The sequence below is a fragment of the Perca fluviatilis genome, chromosome 8 (assembly GCF_010015445.1).
Source record: "Perca fluviatilis chromosome 8, GENO_Pfluv_1.0, whole genome shotgun sequence".
NCBI classification, from domain to species: Eukaryota; Metazoa; Chordata; class Actinopteri; order Perciformes; family Percidae; genus Perca; species Perca fluviatilis.
The window spans coordinates 15,077,841-15,093,197 of NC_053119.1; the positions used below are offsets into that span (position 1 = coordinate 15,077,841).

Genomic DNA, 15,357 nt, shown 5'->3' on the forward strand with positions numbered 1-15,357 from the left:
AAACCAATTACAATTGTCTATGCGCCGGACGGAGCCACGGTGCAAAATAGCCTCAGGAAGGAACTTGTTTTGGTGGAACGTGCATGTTCAAATGTTGTTTTAGTCGTGCAACAGAAAACTCAGATTGGACAGATGGTCTAGCTTGCTGTCTGGATTTACCCTGCAGAGATCTGAGGAGTAGTTAACCATAGTCCTCATAAATCCACCGGAGTTTAAAATTCCAAAAGAAAGAAAGCGAAAGGTAATGGACACCGGATCAATCCCGGAAGTGGAACGTCGTGGATATAGACTAGGCGGAACCTAAAGAGCAAACACACGTATTGTACACTTACATTTTCATCACACACTTATATACTTATTATATCTTGTTATAAAGCTATATAGTGTCTCTCACCACTCTGGGCCAACCTTAAACAGAATGGATTTTTAAAGGTCTGGAAGTTGTAAAATAGAAAATAAAATACTGTTAATGAAGAGTATTTGGAAGAATCTGTTCTGCTTTAAAAAGCAGTAGCCTCCATCAGTCCAGAAAAGGAGTATCTTCCTCCTGTTGTAAATAGTTGTCATCAGTTACTGTGATACTGTGTGAAACTGTACTATTGCATGTTAGTGTATTTTAACATAATGATGCAATTTTATTTTTTGTTGAGGTGAAGATCTGCAAGGCCATTCATGTCTTCCTCATAGGCTTTACCCTGTAATAAAAAACATTGACTCATCCAGTTCACAGTCAATAGAAAAAATGTGCCATCCTTATATTTTGAACATTTGCAAAAACCCATGAAGATGTGTTAATAAAAATGTGATTACACTGTAATTACTGCACCTGCACGGAATGACACGGCTATCTTTGCATCTGCATTATGAATGACTGTAATAAACATTTATGACAGACCATTTTATGTTTTTTTTTATTGCAAAACAAATACCATACTTTATGATTTATCTAGAAGCAACCAAATAGCAAAATTTAAGTGATTGTTGAAAGACTGGAGGAACTTTTATTTAATTCAGTTTTATCAGTCTCACGTCTCTACATTTAGTTCTGTATCCTGCAACTATCTCATGTGTCTTATATATCTGGATCCTGTAATAACTGCTGGGCCTGCTGCTGGTGCTGTAATATCAGCATGTCTCCAGATCTTTAGTTTGAAAGCAGCACCACTTGCTGCCAGCACAGGACCTCAGCCATGTATCATTTTTTAACCTTCGCTGTCAGCTACAGAACATTGCAGTCTCTAAATGTTTGTTTTGCTGGCTGCAGCATATTGGATTTGAAATAAAACAATGACAATGAGGGTAAAGTGCTGAATTTCAGCTTTAATGTCACATCCAGATTGTTAAACGGTGTGGTAACTATATTTGGAAAAAGCAGTCCGTCCTATGTATCAAAGGGCTAAGAATCCTACACTACTCACTAATATGAACTCCCTGCAGGACCCTTAAAGCTGGAAAGTCAGCGCTTACTGTATCCCTTTGTCATCGTTTCATTTCAAATCTTGGAGTGAAGCCAAAAGAAAAGAAAATTTGCCACTGCTCAAAATACTTACGGGTTGCACTGTACATCTTCACAGAATTAAAGTTCATGGCTCAATGACTCCTTTTACTTCTGCATCCATTACAACTGCACTCTGCTGCTGGGTTGCAGGGTGGTGTAAGGATTACCTGCCAGATCCACAAATTCAAGTTCCCATTTTGGCAAACCACGCCCCATAAAAGTGTCCTTAGTAGGCCTAAAAGTAGTGAATCCCCCAGGTCACTCCAACCTTCCTCTGGAGTGTTACTAACTGAGGCTAACTGAGAAAGAGGCACGAGGAAAAGATAAAGAAATAGGTGCATGTCGGTGCTCTAAAAGCAAGACTTACTGTAGGCTACTTAGCATTACTTATTTTAGTTTGGCCCGTTCATTTGGTCCGTTTATCAACACAGTCAGCAGTTGTGTCACAAATCGTCAAATCTGAACACACAAACACAATATTTAGCTATATTTTTGGATTCACTGCGACTTACACTTTCCGAGGATACCATTATATCCGATGTCCATCGTGGATAAATGACCATATATCCGCTTAGAAATAATAAGGAAAAGACGCTCCTTGTAGCCCGAGAATCATCACGTTTTTAATTTTTCTTCAGTCTGAAAATAATCCAGTGATACTTTTCTGTACATTCATGTGTCGATTGCAAAAAAGAACTACGAATAGCTTATTCGGCATACTTTTGTTGATGCGAATTTGCCAAAAAAAAACAAACAAGAGGCACACTCATGGATGTATTAAGAGAACCATAGACGAAGAGAACACTCCATAGCAACATACTTCCTGTTTACATCCCCCAAGCATTGTGGGAACGGAAAACTTGGAACGATAATTCCCCAAATACAAGAGGGATCTTTATCATGTTCCACTAGGCCTATCTGAATGTTGGAACGAAATGGTGGGCGCATTACCACAAAGGATGTTAGGCGGGCAGATCTATAATCACTTATAAAAATGTATAAAGTTTCCAAAACAAAATAAAACAGAATTCACTGCAATTTCAGTAATAACAGGCACCCCAGACTTTGTGAATATAAAGTATGTATATCAATGCATTTCCAAAGCGGGAAATATGAGAGTATAGCTGATTTACTAATGTAATCAAGAGACAAATTCTGGAAATACAGTGCTACCAAAGAACATCTTTGTATGAACAGACAGCACTGTGGGTAATCTGACTGACACAAGATAAAAGCTGCATTTGTTTGCTTTTTGCTGTAAGTCACAAAAACAGGAAGACTATTTGGGGCTAAAAGCAAACTAATAGTGAGACTATGAAGTCCCTCTCAGTTGACTCATTGTCAGTGGAGCAGCGTACTCACATTAGAGGCCCAGGTACAGATGCAGGAGTTGCTTCTCTCTCTCTGAGAGAGAGCGAGTGCATTTGTACAAATGAGAACTTGCAGATTTGACACTGCAGCAAAAAATGTGAATCATATATTGAGATATGTTTTACAGTATACCAGGACAATTTTTAGTCCCCCTGCCCACTCACCCTGAAACCTTAAATAGGATAACATGGGAAAATACACTCAGAGAATGAATGATTAGGCCTATGTGAGCATGTAGTTCCATATTTCACCACGGAGAGGCATCAAAATACCACCACATTGTTATGAAAGATGTCTGAAAAAAAGTGGTGTGAACATTTTTCATGAAGATTTTCTTTCATTGTTTCAGCATTGACCAGTATTGTAATATTAGAATGTCTCCAACGTAAAAGTGATTAAACAATTCCATTAAAATAGCAATATTTGTACAAGGAATATACTGTCCATACTAGTGTAATAAACTAGGAGACTAATTTAAAGTAGTAAAATGATGCTAACAAGACAGTAATATGAGGTCTATGTTGTCTATGTCTGTGTTAATAACAATTTTAGCAAGCTGTTAGGAAGTAACACTTAACGGAAACTCTTACTGCTTTTCTGATTAAGTACTGAAATGACTGATAGCCTACTGAAAAACCCCAAAACAGCTTGTGTTGCAAAATATTTATTTCATGTAATTTCAATGCCCAGCAAAGTGTGTTCAAATGAAAGTATATCTCTTTCGTCTCTACACCTCTCTCAACCTGTCTGCTGCACTGACTGTACCTGAATGTGAAGAGAAGCTAAGAGATCAGACAGAGAGGGTTTGAGACTGGATAGTGTGGACACACACACACACACACACACACACACACACACACACACACACACACACACACACACACACACACACACACACACACACACACACACACACACACAAACAGAAACAGGTTTGTTCTTAGGACAGATAGGAGATGCAGTGTTAATGCACATGTTGGACTGAGTTGAGGTTCACGGTGTTGGAAACTGAGCTTACAAGGTATTACTGCAAACTGCTGAGTCACAGAAAAGTGCACGCACACTCAGCCCTTTAATTAAGGCCTAAAGCCACCTCCACATAGAGAGCATTCTTTTAATCAGGTTCAGACTCTGAGCTTCTCATCTGTGTCCTTCACAAAAGAGAATAGTTGTCGTTATAAATGGAAAGCTAGGAGAACAGGATCCCTGCAACGAAAGCGGAGCCAGATTACCTATCTTTATCTTTTTTTTTTACTTCTTTGGACGTTTGCAAATCAAGGGACATCATGACAATTATAGCCTGGCTGGCTGTGCTGAACAGGGTTACACAATTAAAATTATGTATCTGCACACTTTAATGTCTGATCGTATGCCAGTAGTCAGGTTAAAGCTTTGGGTCCCAACCTTTTTGCCATATTGAAGCAAAGTCATCTCACAGCCCCCTTGTCATAGGTTGCATACTTCAATGGGCTGTGAGCATTTCAAGCAAAGACTTACGTTTTTATTAAAGACTATTTAGAGGCCTACACAGGTAAAACAATCCCAGTATTTCACAGGAAAAAAAGCTAAGATAAGAGACATAATTCCACAAAAAAATGTAATGCCACGACTCCTTAGATTAATCTACTAACTCATTTTGTGGGTGATCTTAACCCCCAGGTTGGGAGCAGGTTAAAGATTGTATAGTCCCTGTAATCCACATCTGACATCTAGGACGGCAGATACACACTACTGGACCAATATACGTATATATTAATAATAACATATACTGCAGAGTGCCCGGAGGTTAACGAGATTGAATCTTGTGTTGGGTTGTAAAGATAAATGTCAGTTTTGCAGTTAACTTTACAAATGTCACAAGAATATATTCTGCTCAGGAGGCATATAATTTAAAAGGGCACATGGGCATAAATACATAGACTGTCAAAGCTGGCCAACAGTCTTTAATGCCAGAAACAGTTTTTCAGTTTCCATTCAATCATCCGAACACTTCAAGGTCTCACTAATACCTGCAGGCTTTCATTTTTAAACCTCTGCCATAGCACTATATAGGCCTAATATTCCAGGTTGGATTTTTGTCTTGTTTAGCACTTTTTAAAATGTCCTTACCCAACATGCATGGTATTTTATGATCCAGCGTTTCCCCTAGTGTATTGCAAGCCTGGTGGCCCATCGGGCTTAAGTTGCCCCCCACCAGGCATACGCTACTGGGAATTATTTTTTGAATTATTATTATTTATTTTTTAAGATTTTGGTCCATGATTCTATCATCACAGCAACTATTGGGCTCTACAGCCGGGCCCTCAAAAAAAAAAAAGACAGTTGCCACCAGGCTAAACAACTTTTCTGGTGGAAACCCTGTGATCTACAACTGGTTCTCAGCTTGTCTCTACATGATAGGCTATATAGCCTATATAAAGTTATGTTACTGTAAATTAAACATGACCATATTGAATATAACACATACCGTGTGTTAATGATGGGTTCAGCAGTTCATTTCGGGGGTCTTTGTCAGTTCACTGTGGCCACAAATAAAAGTCCACTTTGTAAAAAGAAACAAAATTAAGGTCAACATCACCTCGCATTAAACACCCCCAAAAAAAAAAACAATTAAGGCGAAATGCTACTTTACCCCTATAACCAAGATTAAGAGCTCTTGCGGTTCATAGAGGACAGGCAATGAGCCTTCCTCTTCCCTCCTCCCCTATCCTCGTCCTCATCTTCCTCCTCCTTCAATCAGGCTTTAAATTAGAGAACTCAGGACTTGAGTTGCTCCCGATGTGAGCCCCAATGAGCTCCTGAGTTTTCACGTCTCTTTTCAGCGGATTTTCTCATTCAAAGCGAGAAGGCCAGTGTGTAGAGATGCTTCAGCAGACAAGCCTGATGATGCTGTCACTCATTCATACGGGACAATTTACTTCTTAAAAAATAACCCTAAAGTTCGACAACTACGAAAGAGTTTTCACTGGATTTTCTTTTCCGTCTAAATTATAATATTTTGGTCTTCTGAGATCCGCCTTCCCCCGGACAGTTCGTCTCCACTGCGCCGCCATGTGTGCGCTGTTGCCGGCGTGGCTGTGCCTGCTGCTCGGCCTCCTGCCGCTGGAGATCCAGTCCCGGGCTTTGACTCTGCAGAACCTCACTCACAGTCACAGACATAGGTAGGCTACCACCGCCTAACTCAACATTTACTCACGTAACGAAACGACTGTTAAAGATGTAGCCTAATGTCGCTCGCTTTGGCAAAGTGTGATTTAGGGAGGTTATTTTCTACAGTGAAACAGAAATTAAACTGAAATGTTTTTATCTTTGGTTATTATGCAATGAATGGATGGAATTATATAAGGAAAAAATGTCCAACAAAATATCAAGATATTGCTATTTTAAACCCATTAGACACTTCTAGTAAATATATATGTCACCTAATGGTAAGTAATAACAACTTTAACTTATTAGTTCTATTACTTTATTGTCCCTCAGTGGCCCATTCATAGCCATACAACAGGCCCTAGATTATTGTTTTGCTATGTTCCAAAAACATATTTTTCAATTTTTTTTTGTAATTAAAGAAAATGTGAAGCAATGTTAAACGTTTAAGTAATAGAAAATCAAGCCAAATCAATTTCATTTTTTAAATATCATATAGCCCCAAATCACATATTTGTCTGCTTTTACAATCTGAATTACATCCTCCTTAAACCTTCTATTATGAGTAGCAAAACCTCCACCAAATCATTAAGCCTTTATTTCACAACATATTTTTTATCTGTTTAGTGCTGAAACAATTAGTTAATTAATCAATTATTCAATCAACACAAACAATTTTGATAAGTCATTCATCAAAGCAAAAACACAAAACCTCTTCAATGTAACGATTCACTTTTATGTTATTGTAAATTGAGTGTCTTTGGGTTTTGGACTTTTGGTCGAACAAAACAAGACACAGAATAGGCTATGGAAACTTGCAATAGGCATTTGTCACTATTTTTAGACTAAATTATCAATCGATTACTTAATCAAGACAAAAAATGAACAGGTTCATCAATTATAAAAAGAACAAAAAAACATTTAACATCTGTGTCTTGCCTTCTGGCAGTCATTAATGTGAGAAAAAATGAGGCAATTCCTCTCAGCAGCAGGAGGTGAGACAAAGGTGAGGGTGATTTAGTGGGACAAGGACACATGTAGGCTATACTGAGGGGCCAAACAGCCAACAAGCCACACTCTGAGTAAGGTAAACTAGAACAACACACTCAACAGCAGTTTGTAGGTTGTGACAGTTGTGGTTGTCTTCTTGTGACCTATTAGTGCTTTAAGTAATCCCGGGCTAAAGAGGAGAGGGGATCTCAGTGATTCCACACTGATACTGATAACATAATACTGTGGCTGGCACTTAACAAAATGTCTTGTGAGAAAAAAGATAAAAGGGCAGAGAAAGAAAAAGGAAAGGATCCTGTTTTAGTTTAGAAAAGACAGAGAGAAAAAGACGAGGAATAAATAATGAGTAGAACCAGTAACAATAACTGTTAGTGAAACAGTAGGGATCTGGGAGGGACAAAACTTTTTCCTTGCGCAAAGTATTTTGGAGGAGTTACGTGTGTGTGTGTGTGTGTGTGTGTGTTTGTGCGTGTGTGTGTGTGTGTGTGTGTGTGTGTTGTGTGTGTGTGTGTGTGTGTGTGTGTGTGTGTGTGTGTGTGTGTGTGTGTGTGCATGTGTGTTCAGTTCCTCTGTGAAGAACCCCATGCTGCGCTCTAACTTGGGAGGAATGTGGGAGAAGCTCCTTTTGCCCTCAGACTCTCTACAGGTTCATAACCTGGACCACCATATAACACACAAGAGAGAGAAAAAGTACAGATAGAAAAGTACAGAAACAAATGCCTGTTCACCTGAACTCACACAGTACTGTTATCATGCAGTGTTGTGACAAATGTATAACCTCAAACCTTAAAACAGACATTTTCTAGCCATGCTAGCTGCGTGTTTCTATTGATGCCAACGTTGGCCACTTTGGTGCCAACGGCCTTTCCCTCTAGGGACAACTGTGTTTTAAACCTCACCACAGGTGGCATTTAAACCATGAATGTGTGTAGGAGAGAGATAAAGACAGCGGAAAGTGCACCTTAATTTCATTTGTTGCCAGGCAGTTACGTCTGCCCGTGTGTGCCTACTAATGCCCTACCAACCAACCAACATTATGCCTGTGTGTGTGTGTGTGTGCACGCACACCTGTGTGACTTTTGTCCAGTACTGCCAGAATTCAGCATTCATTAGAGACAATTCAAAGTTAATAGAGTTGGGCGATCTCAGAGGTTTCCAGTCACTGGTATAACACAACAGTGAGTTGGTCAGGGAGTGTTTGAATGAACAAATGAGTCTTTGTGTGTGTGTGTGTGTGTGTGTATGTGTGTGTGTGTGTGTGTGTGTGTGTGTGTGTGTGTGTGTGTGTGTGTGTGTGTGTGTGTCTGTGTGTGTGTGTGTGTCTGTGTGTGTGTGTGTGTGTAGTGAAAGCCCAAGGTGTCCGGCCAGAAGAGTGATCAGAATACCAGTCAGGATTACTTACAGGATAAAGATCATATGTTATTCTGGCCCACTTTTCACACCAAACAAACACAAACATTATCCGTCCCTCTCCCTTTATTCTTCACTGGATGGGGAAGTGTGTGTGTGTGTGTGTGTGTGTGTGTGTGTGTGTGTGTGTGTGTGTGTGTGTGTGTGTGTGTGTGTGTGTGTGTGTGTGTGGCGTGCGCACACACAATATGTTTCCATCCAAATGCCACTTATATTTCAAACAAACCCTTTAACATTACCAAAAACTTCAACAGCAGGGTTTCTGCAGGGTTCACCAAGTTAACTTTGCAGTACTTTCTAAGATCTTTTTAATTCCATGTAGAATGTAGTTTAATACCTGATTATTTATTATTATGTCACATTTTTCAGTATTTCCCAGTTTCTAATTATATAAATAATCAAATGAATGCAATCCAGATACGCTGCCATTTAAGTAGAAGAAGAAGCAGAAACTGAATTCAGTGCTTTTCAAGACTTGACATGACCTTCAAATACTACATATGTAACTACATTCCTAACACAGTTGTGGTAAACTTGTTTTTATTATTTATTTATTTATTTTTATTTTTGTTTTGCAAAAACAGTGTAAAGATATTTCATACATAAATCTTGTTATTCATATTTCAGATCCTTCACACTAGGACAAAACAGACAAGAAATGCCAAAAACATAAACATAAATAAAAATAAAACAAAAATAAAGACACAAAACTACAAAACAAACAAATCAAACAACATAGTAAATGCACTCAGATAACACTTTTGTCGTAATCCCCAACATTAATGTAAAAATTTATAAAATCGAATTTGAGACTGCCATATCTTCAAAAAGTCTTTAGTCTTATAATAAATGCTGTCCATAACATAGTAGCTTGAGAGTTCATTCCACATCAAAGCAAGCTCTATGTGCATACTTTCTTATTTATTCCACTTGTCAGACATATTCATTCCCAAAAGACATAAACGAGATGAAAGGGGAACAGATACATTTAAACACAGAGATATCAGCTTGGTAACAAATTTCCAAAATAACGAAAGTTGTTCACATGAACAAAGCACATGAAAAAAAGTACTTTTATATTTCTTACAATGCCAGCAGAGGAATGATATTTCACTGTTAATTTTATTTAATTTCTCTGGGGTATAATAAACCCTGTGCATAATCTTAAATAGTGCTAATTTATGCTTTAAATTATAAGCGCATTTATGTACTTTCCTGCAAATAAAAGACCAATCTTCTTGCTATATTTCCATATGAAGATCTTGTTTTTGTCTTAGATAGGTAAGCTATTGTTTACAGAAGTTTTATGTCCTTAGGTATGCCCCGAATTCCTGTGTTGATTCAACCACTTATTTCTGTCAGCATTGAAAAAGGGCAACAGAGTGAACAGATTACTGCATTATAATTCTGGCTTTTTATACAATCCTACACTAGGTGAAAGCTGAGCACCAAGTGCTCTTTGTCTCATGCTACTTTACATGATTTGTACTAAGTATTGCGTAATTTCTGATCGGTCACATACAACAGACCGGCTCTCTCTAGCAGCTGAACTCTTGAACGTCTGAGAAAGAGCGAGGAATGAATGAAAAAGAAAAAAAGGTATTGTGATGACGTGAGACAAAAACACTCAAGAGGAGTGGTGGTGTAGGAGCCTCTTACCACCATCTACATTGTGCTCTGTCGTTTTTCACTTTCTTGCACTCACCCTTCCCCTGTTGTAAGATTTGTCAGCTCAGATACTGTTACATATTATCTTTTAGGGGGCATTTTAGACTGTTGGTCTAACACTTCAATGATTGACTAAGAGACATGTAAAAGAAATAGCTCGTCGCTCTTTAACTGTATTTGCGGGTGAAGATGAGTAAGCAGTACTTAGTTGTCGCAAGTGTTTAAAGGAACACTTACAAGTGACGATTTAGGAGCTATGCTTGTACTCAGATGAGAGGATCAACGTCAATTTTATCAGTGTGTTGGTATAATATTCTTAAGCTCATTGCTGGCCCTGAGTCACACATAACACTGGCCCTCATGGTGGCAAAGTCTCATATTAATGTCTGTTTTTTTAATGTAATGTTGTTGTTTTTTATCGAAGCAAATTAATATTATTGATGAAAAAGACGCTTTTGTTTTTCCAGGTACACTTTAACAGTATTAACGGATACACAACATGATGTTCACGAAAATGCTTCATTTAAGCTGAGTGTTTTAAATATACCATATTAGCTTTCTGTAGATATGTATCCCCAAATAGGCACTAAAAGGTCACATATAGGCAATAAGACCATAAGTGAAATGAGAAGAAGAAGGTACACTTTATAAATCCTGCAAAGGGAAATTAAATGTCTACACTCTGTTGTATGTATATATATATATATATATATATATATATATATATATATATATATATATATATATATATCACACAGGCCCAAATACACATATGCACAAACAGGAACTGTACACATGCATTATGTATTATGGAGAGATGCTAAGCAGTTGGGGGTTGTGCCTTGTTCAAGGGCACCTCAGCAATGCCTAGGAGGCAAACTTCTCCAGCTACCAGTCCACACTCTGTACTTAGTCCATGCAGGGATTTGAACCAGCGACCCAAGCCATCTCCCCACAGACTGAGCTACTGCCGCCCCAGATACAGAGGTCGTGCGGCTGGATAAGCGAGCTATAGAAGTTGACTTCCACCTGTTCACCACCCTCTGTCAATCTCTCCTTCTATCTTTCCTTCTCACTTTCTCTTTCAACCCACTCTTTCTCTGTTTCATTCCTTGAAAAAAAGAGACCACAGGTTGAGGACATTCCTACACTACAAGCCTGACTTCCTGTGAGGCATTTCATCTTGTTGAAGCGATTCAGTTTCAGTCAGAAACACAAGCAGGCGATATGCGCATGACTGCCCAGCACCATATGTAAACATGCTGTGTGGCTGTGTGTGTGTGTGTGTGTGTGTGTTGTGCTGTACTGCTTTTGTATTGCATCTAAACATGTTCTCTCTGTTTCTCTGTATCTCAGGTTGAGTTTACCCAGAACCGCTAAATACCCAAAGTCTTCTAACACCGCCATCATGCCTACTGTGTCTGATCTCTCTGTTGCTGTTGACAACCACATCACAGAGGGAGACAGACATATCATCTGGAGGGCCCTGCTGCACAAAGAGCCCCCACCGAGGTTGGCTGACCCGTTGCCTGACCAGAGAGACAGTGTGCTATGGGAAGCGCCGGTGTGGCAGCGTGGGTCACGGGGTCGTCGTCATGCCAACAGTGGCGGTGGAAGGGGTCACAGCCATCTGATGAGGGTGGGGTGTGTCCTTGGCACCTGTCAAGTTCAGAACCTCAGCCACCGTCTCTACCAGCTGATTGGACAAAGCGGGAGGGAAGACTCCTCCCCCATTAACCCTCACAGTCCTCACAGCTACGGCTAACACCACACCTGGAGGTTACCGCTAAGTTAGCCAGGTCCTTTGTTGCATTAGTGACACAATTAGGGCCCATAATAAGCCTTTGATGTCAGTCTTTGCAACCATGTCTCATAGAAATTACCTCTGCATAATCCTACTAAATTGTTTTTCTAATATATATATAAATTGTTGTGATGAAAAACGTAATCTGTGCAGCAGTGTTTTTCTCCCAAAACATATTTGCTGTTCAAAATTAGGAATACATGCAGGTCATTTCAAGGAGACAGGGTTAGTCCTTGATGTATCATCTAAACTCAGCTGCTTAGTAGCAAAAATGGCCATTATGGTTTATTCATATCATTTATGGTCTTATTTTTGTAGTTTTGACCATCACTCTCATCGGTACTAATAACATTGCACCAATCAAATACACTGCTGAGATCTGGGAATGTGGCAACATTACTAAAAAGAAGTCGCCACAGTTTATAGGCCAACTTCCTGGTTCAATATTTTTTTATTATCACCACCATTTCAGGTGTGCTCACTTTTGGGTTTACGAGCAAATAAAGTAGTTTAGAGAATCTGGCTATATTTTTTGTTCGTTTGATTATTTGACTGAGAAAGAACATTGAGTTTCTTGCCCCATTAGACTCAGATGTAGTGATGTTACCATGTTCCCAGATCTAAGCATTTATTCTGGTGAGTACGATGTTGTTATAAGCCAGCGCAGACGGGAGATTTCCAGCGTTATCGGCCATTACCGCCAGTTTACTGCAGTGAAGCTAGAGTCCTAGGTGTTTTGGCATGTAGGCTATACAAAAACAACCATGTAGAGCAGTGGTGTCAAACTAATTTTAGTTCATGAGCCACATAACCCTAATTTGATCTAAGTGGGCCAGACCAGTAAACCACTCCAGAAAGATCAGAAACTTTTTTGCCACAGTTTCTTGTCAGCTTGATGATGGCAAATGCAAGTTGCTTCTGCTACAACAGCGTTCTAAGGCCATTGTAGGAAAAAATAATTTTGTGGACCCAGGAGAGAGGGGTAATATTCAGAGAAAAAAACTCAGAATTTCTAAGATTAAAGTCGTAAATTTACGGAAAAAGAACTCAGATATTCTCTGAGATTAAAGTGGTACATTTGGAATTGGAATTAATTACTTCTCTGCGATTTTCACACTTTGCAAAGTCATACAGTCGGCCTGATTGGACCCTTTGGCAGGCCGGTTCTGGCCCACGGGCGGTATGTTTGACACCCCTGATGTAGACACTATCTATGTGCAAAACTGTGAATGAGAGAAGCCTCTTTCAAACTGGCCTTACTGACTAATGTCTACTATCGTCATCAGTGGTGATCCTGCTGATCTTAATTTACTTGAGCTCAGAGCTAATCCACCTTGTCTCTCAAAAGCACCTTCATGTCCTCAGCAAACAAGTAGCTTTACTTCAGTGAGAACAGAAACCAAGAATAACCTCGAATCAGACCTCGTTAACCCTTCACCCAAAAACCCAAATAGCCAAAATAACCACAAACCCTAATCTATGATCTGTTGTGACGCTTCTTGACAAATAGCTTGTGTCTTAACAAGGATAACTATACTGTAGTGTGTTTTTAACTGTAAACTGTAAATCAACGATGCATAATTTTGATTTTTGTCACTATAAAGTCTGTTTTTGAGCCTTAACTGCTTTAATTTTTTGTAAAGGCCTTGTAATGTTTCGCCTTTCACTTTCACCAAATTAAGCATCACTGTGAATGTTGACTATCAAAGTGTTATTTAAAGCTTTATAGTCTTCTGTTTTTCTATGTGTGTCAGCATAACAGTGTCAGTAGTTCCATTTTAGAAAAAAGCATGAGAGCACTTTATTCATCTTTACATTCAGTATGACTTGTGTAAAAATGTGTTATTTAACTTAAACTCAATGAGACCGTTTTGCTGTAAATATCCCACTTCACCAAATCTAAATGTTCAAGTGTCCTTTTGTAAACCATCTGTGTTGGTTCCAGCTAATACTTTGTTTTTACAATAGCATCAATGTGTAATAAAACTCCAGTCAAACCTGCACGTGTATTTTTGTGCAAGTGTGGCTTTTTTTTTAAATGTTAATACCCATTTTTTGGTTTATGATTGAAAGATATGTGTCACACCATGTTAGTGATGATGAGCACACACACACACACACACACACACATATTAGAAAGAGAGTGCATGGATAGGGAAAATAAAAAGTCCAAACCACTGCCACTGAAGAGTGGATCAAGTATCGTTATATAACGCCCCTCGTCATGAACAGGTGGCACTCATCAGGATCACATATTATCAGAATCAGGTTCATGGCATCACAAAGGAGACAGATTTAAAAAAGAATCAAAGCAGTAGAGGCCAGGATATCGGATCTCTTAGTCCCTAGTATGGGACAAGCTCCAAAAACACTGGATCCTGTATTTCCCATAATGCAACTTGATAGCATTTTTCATTAAATCCAACTCCCTTGTGAATGCCCACATATTTCAAACTCCACACCTGCAGTTTGTTTCACAGGCTTTTCTGTTATAAATGGCTGCGTTTCAGTAGTCGTTCAACATGCCCTCGTTCACTTCCCCTCGGGGAATCCCTGCTGCCATCAGAAGTGTCGTACCGTTTGTCAGAAAACTGAAGTGAACTTTGTGAGCTCAACCCTCGGAGGGCTGAGGGAGTGAGTGAAAGATGGTTCACTCCAGAAGTATGTATCACCCACAATGCATTGGAATTTTGCATTTGTTGCAAGAATATACATCCATGGTTGTGGCAGTAATGTACAACCGGTAAAACTCAGGATGCTGACCACCAAAGAAGAAGATACATAAATTGAATGAATAAATCTGGGTTTGTTAGCAGATAGTTTCTTTAGAAAACCTAATTGACAGCTTGATATTTTACTAAAAAATGTAATGTCAGTTATTATATATATATATATATATATAAATAAAACAAGTAGAAAATGTAGGTAAACACAGAAGTAATGTAAGTACTACATATATACCTAGTATTCTAGGTAGAGCTCATTGTAAATGATCTGACATGTTATAGAACACTTTTTCGATGACACTATAAGTTTGTGAGAGGGACTGATGCCAAACAGCGCGTCTGGTAGCTACGACTGGCAGGAATCAACAAATTGTGCGTACTGACTGTCGACTGAGGCTTATTTGAACACTCAGGTCAACTTTACCTCGGGTACAACAAACAGAACAGATGTCTTCCTAATCAGTCACAACCACTGCAGAGGTCTATGTGTTTGGTCTAACTTACGCAGAACCAGGACATTTGATACTGAGAAATAATTACCATCACGGTCAGACCCTGTTGTCTGTGTTATGTAATGTGATCAATAACCAGAAATAAAAATGTATCAATGGAAGCTTATTTGGTTTCTTCTTTCTGTGTGTAGATACAGGTATAGATGACAGATGTACTGTATAAACTGCCACAAGAATGCAGGTTTTGGGAAAGAAAATAGATCTGTAAAT

The 15,357-nt window shown here is 38.9% G+C and overlaps 1 protein-coding gene across 1 annotated transcript; it reads left to right on the forward strand.

The window, feature by feature from the left end:
• Positions 1-5,600: 5,600 nt before the first annotated feature.
• On the forward strand, positions 5,601-13,918 carry adm2b (adrenomedullin 2b). The gene is made up of 2 exons (XM_039807882.1): positions 5,601-6,030; positions 11,462-13,918. Exons 1-2 carry the CDS (start codon positions 5,921-5,923, stop codon positions 11,868-11,870), a joined length of 519 nt encoding a protein of 172 aa, XP_039663816.1. The 5' UTR covers positions 5,601-5,920; the 3' UTR covers positions 11,871-13,918.
• The last annotated feature ends 1,439 nt before the right edge of the window (positions 13,919-15,357 follow it).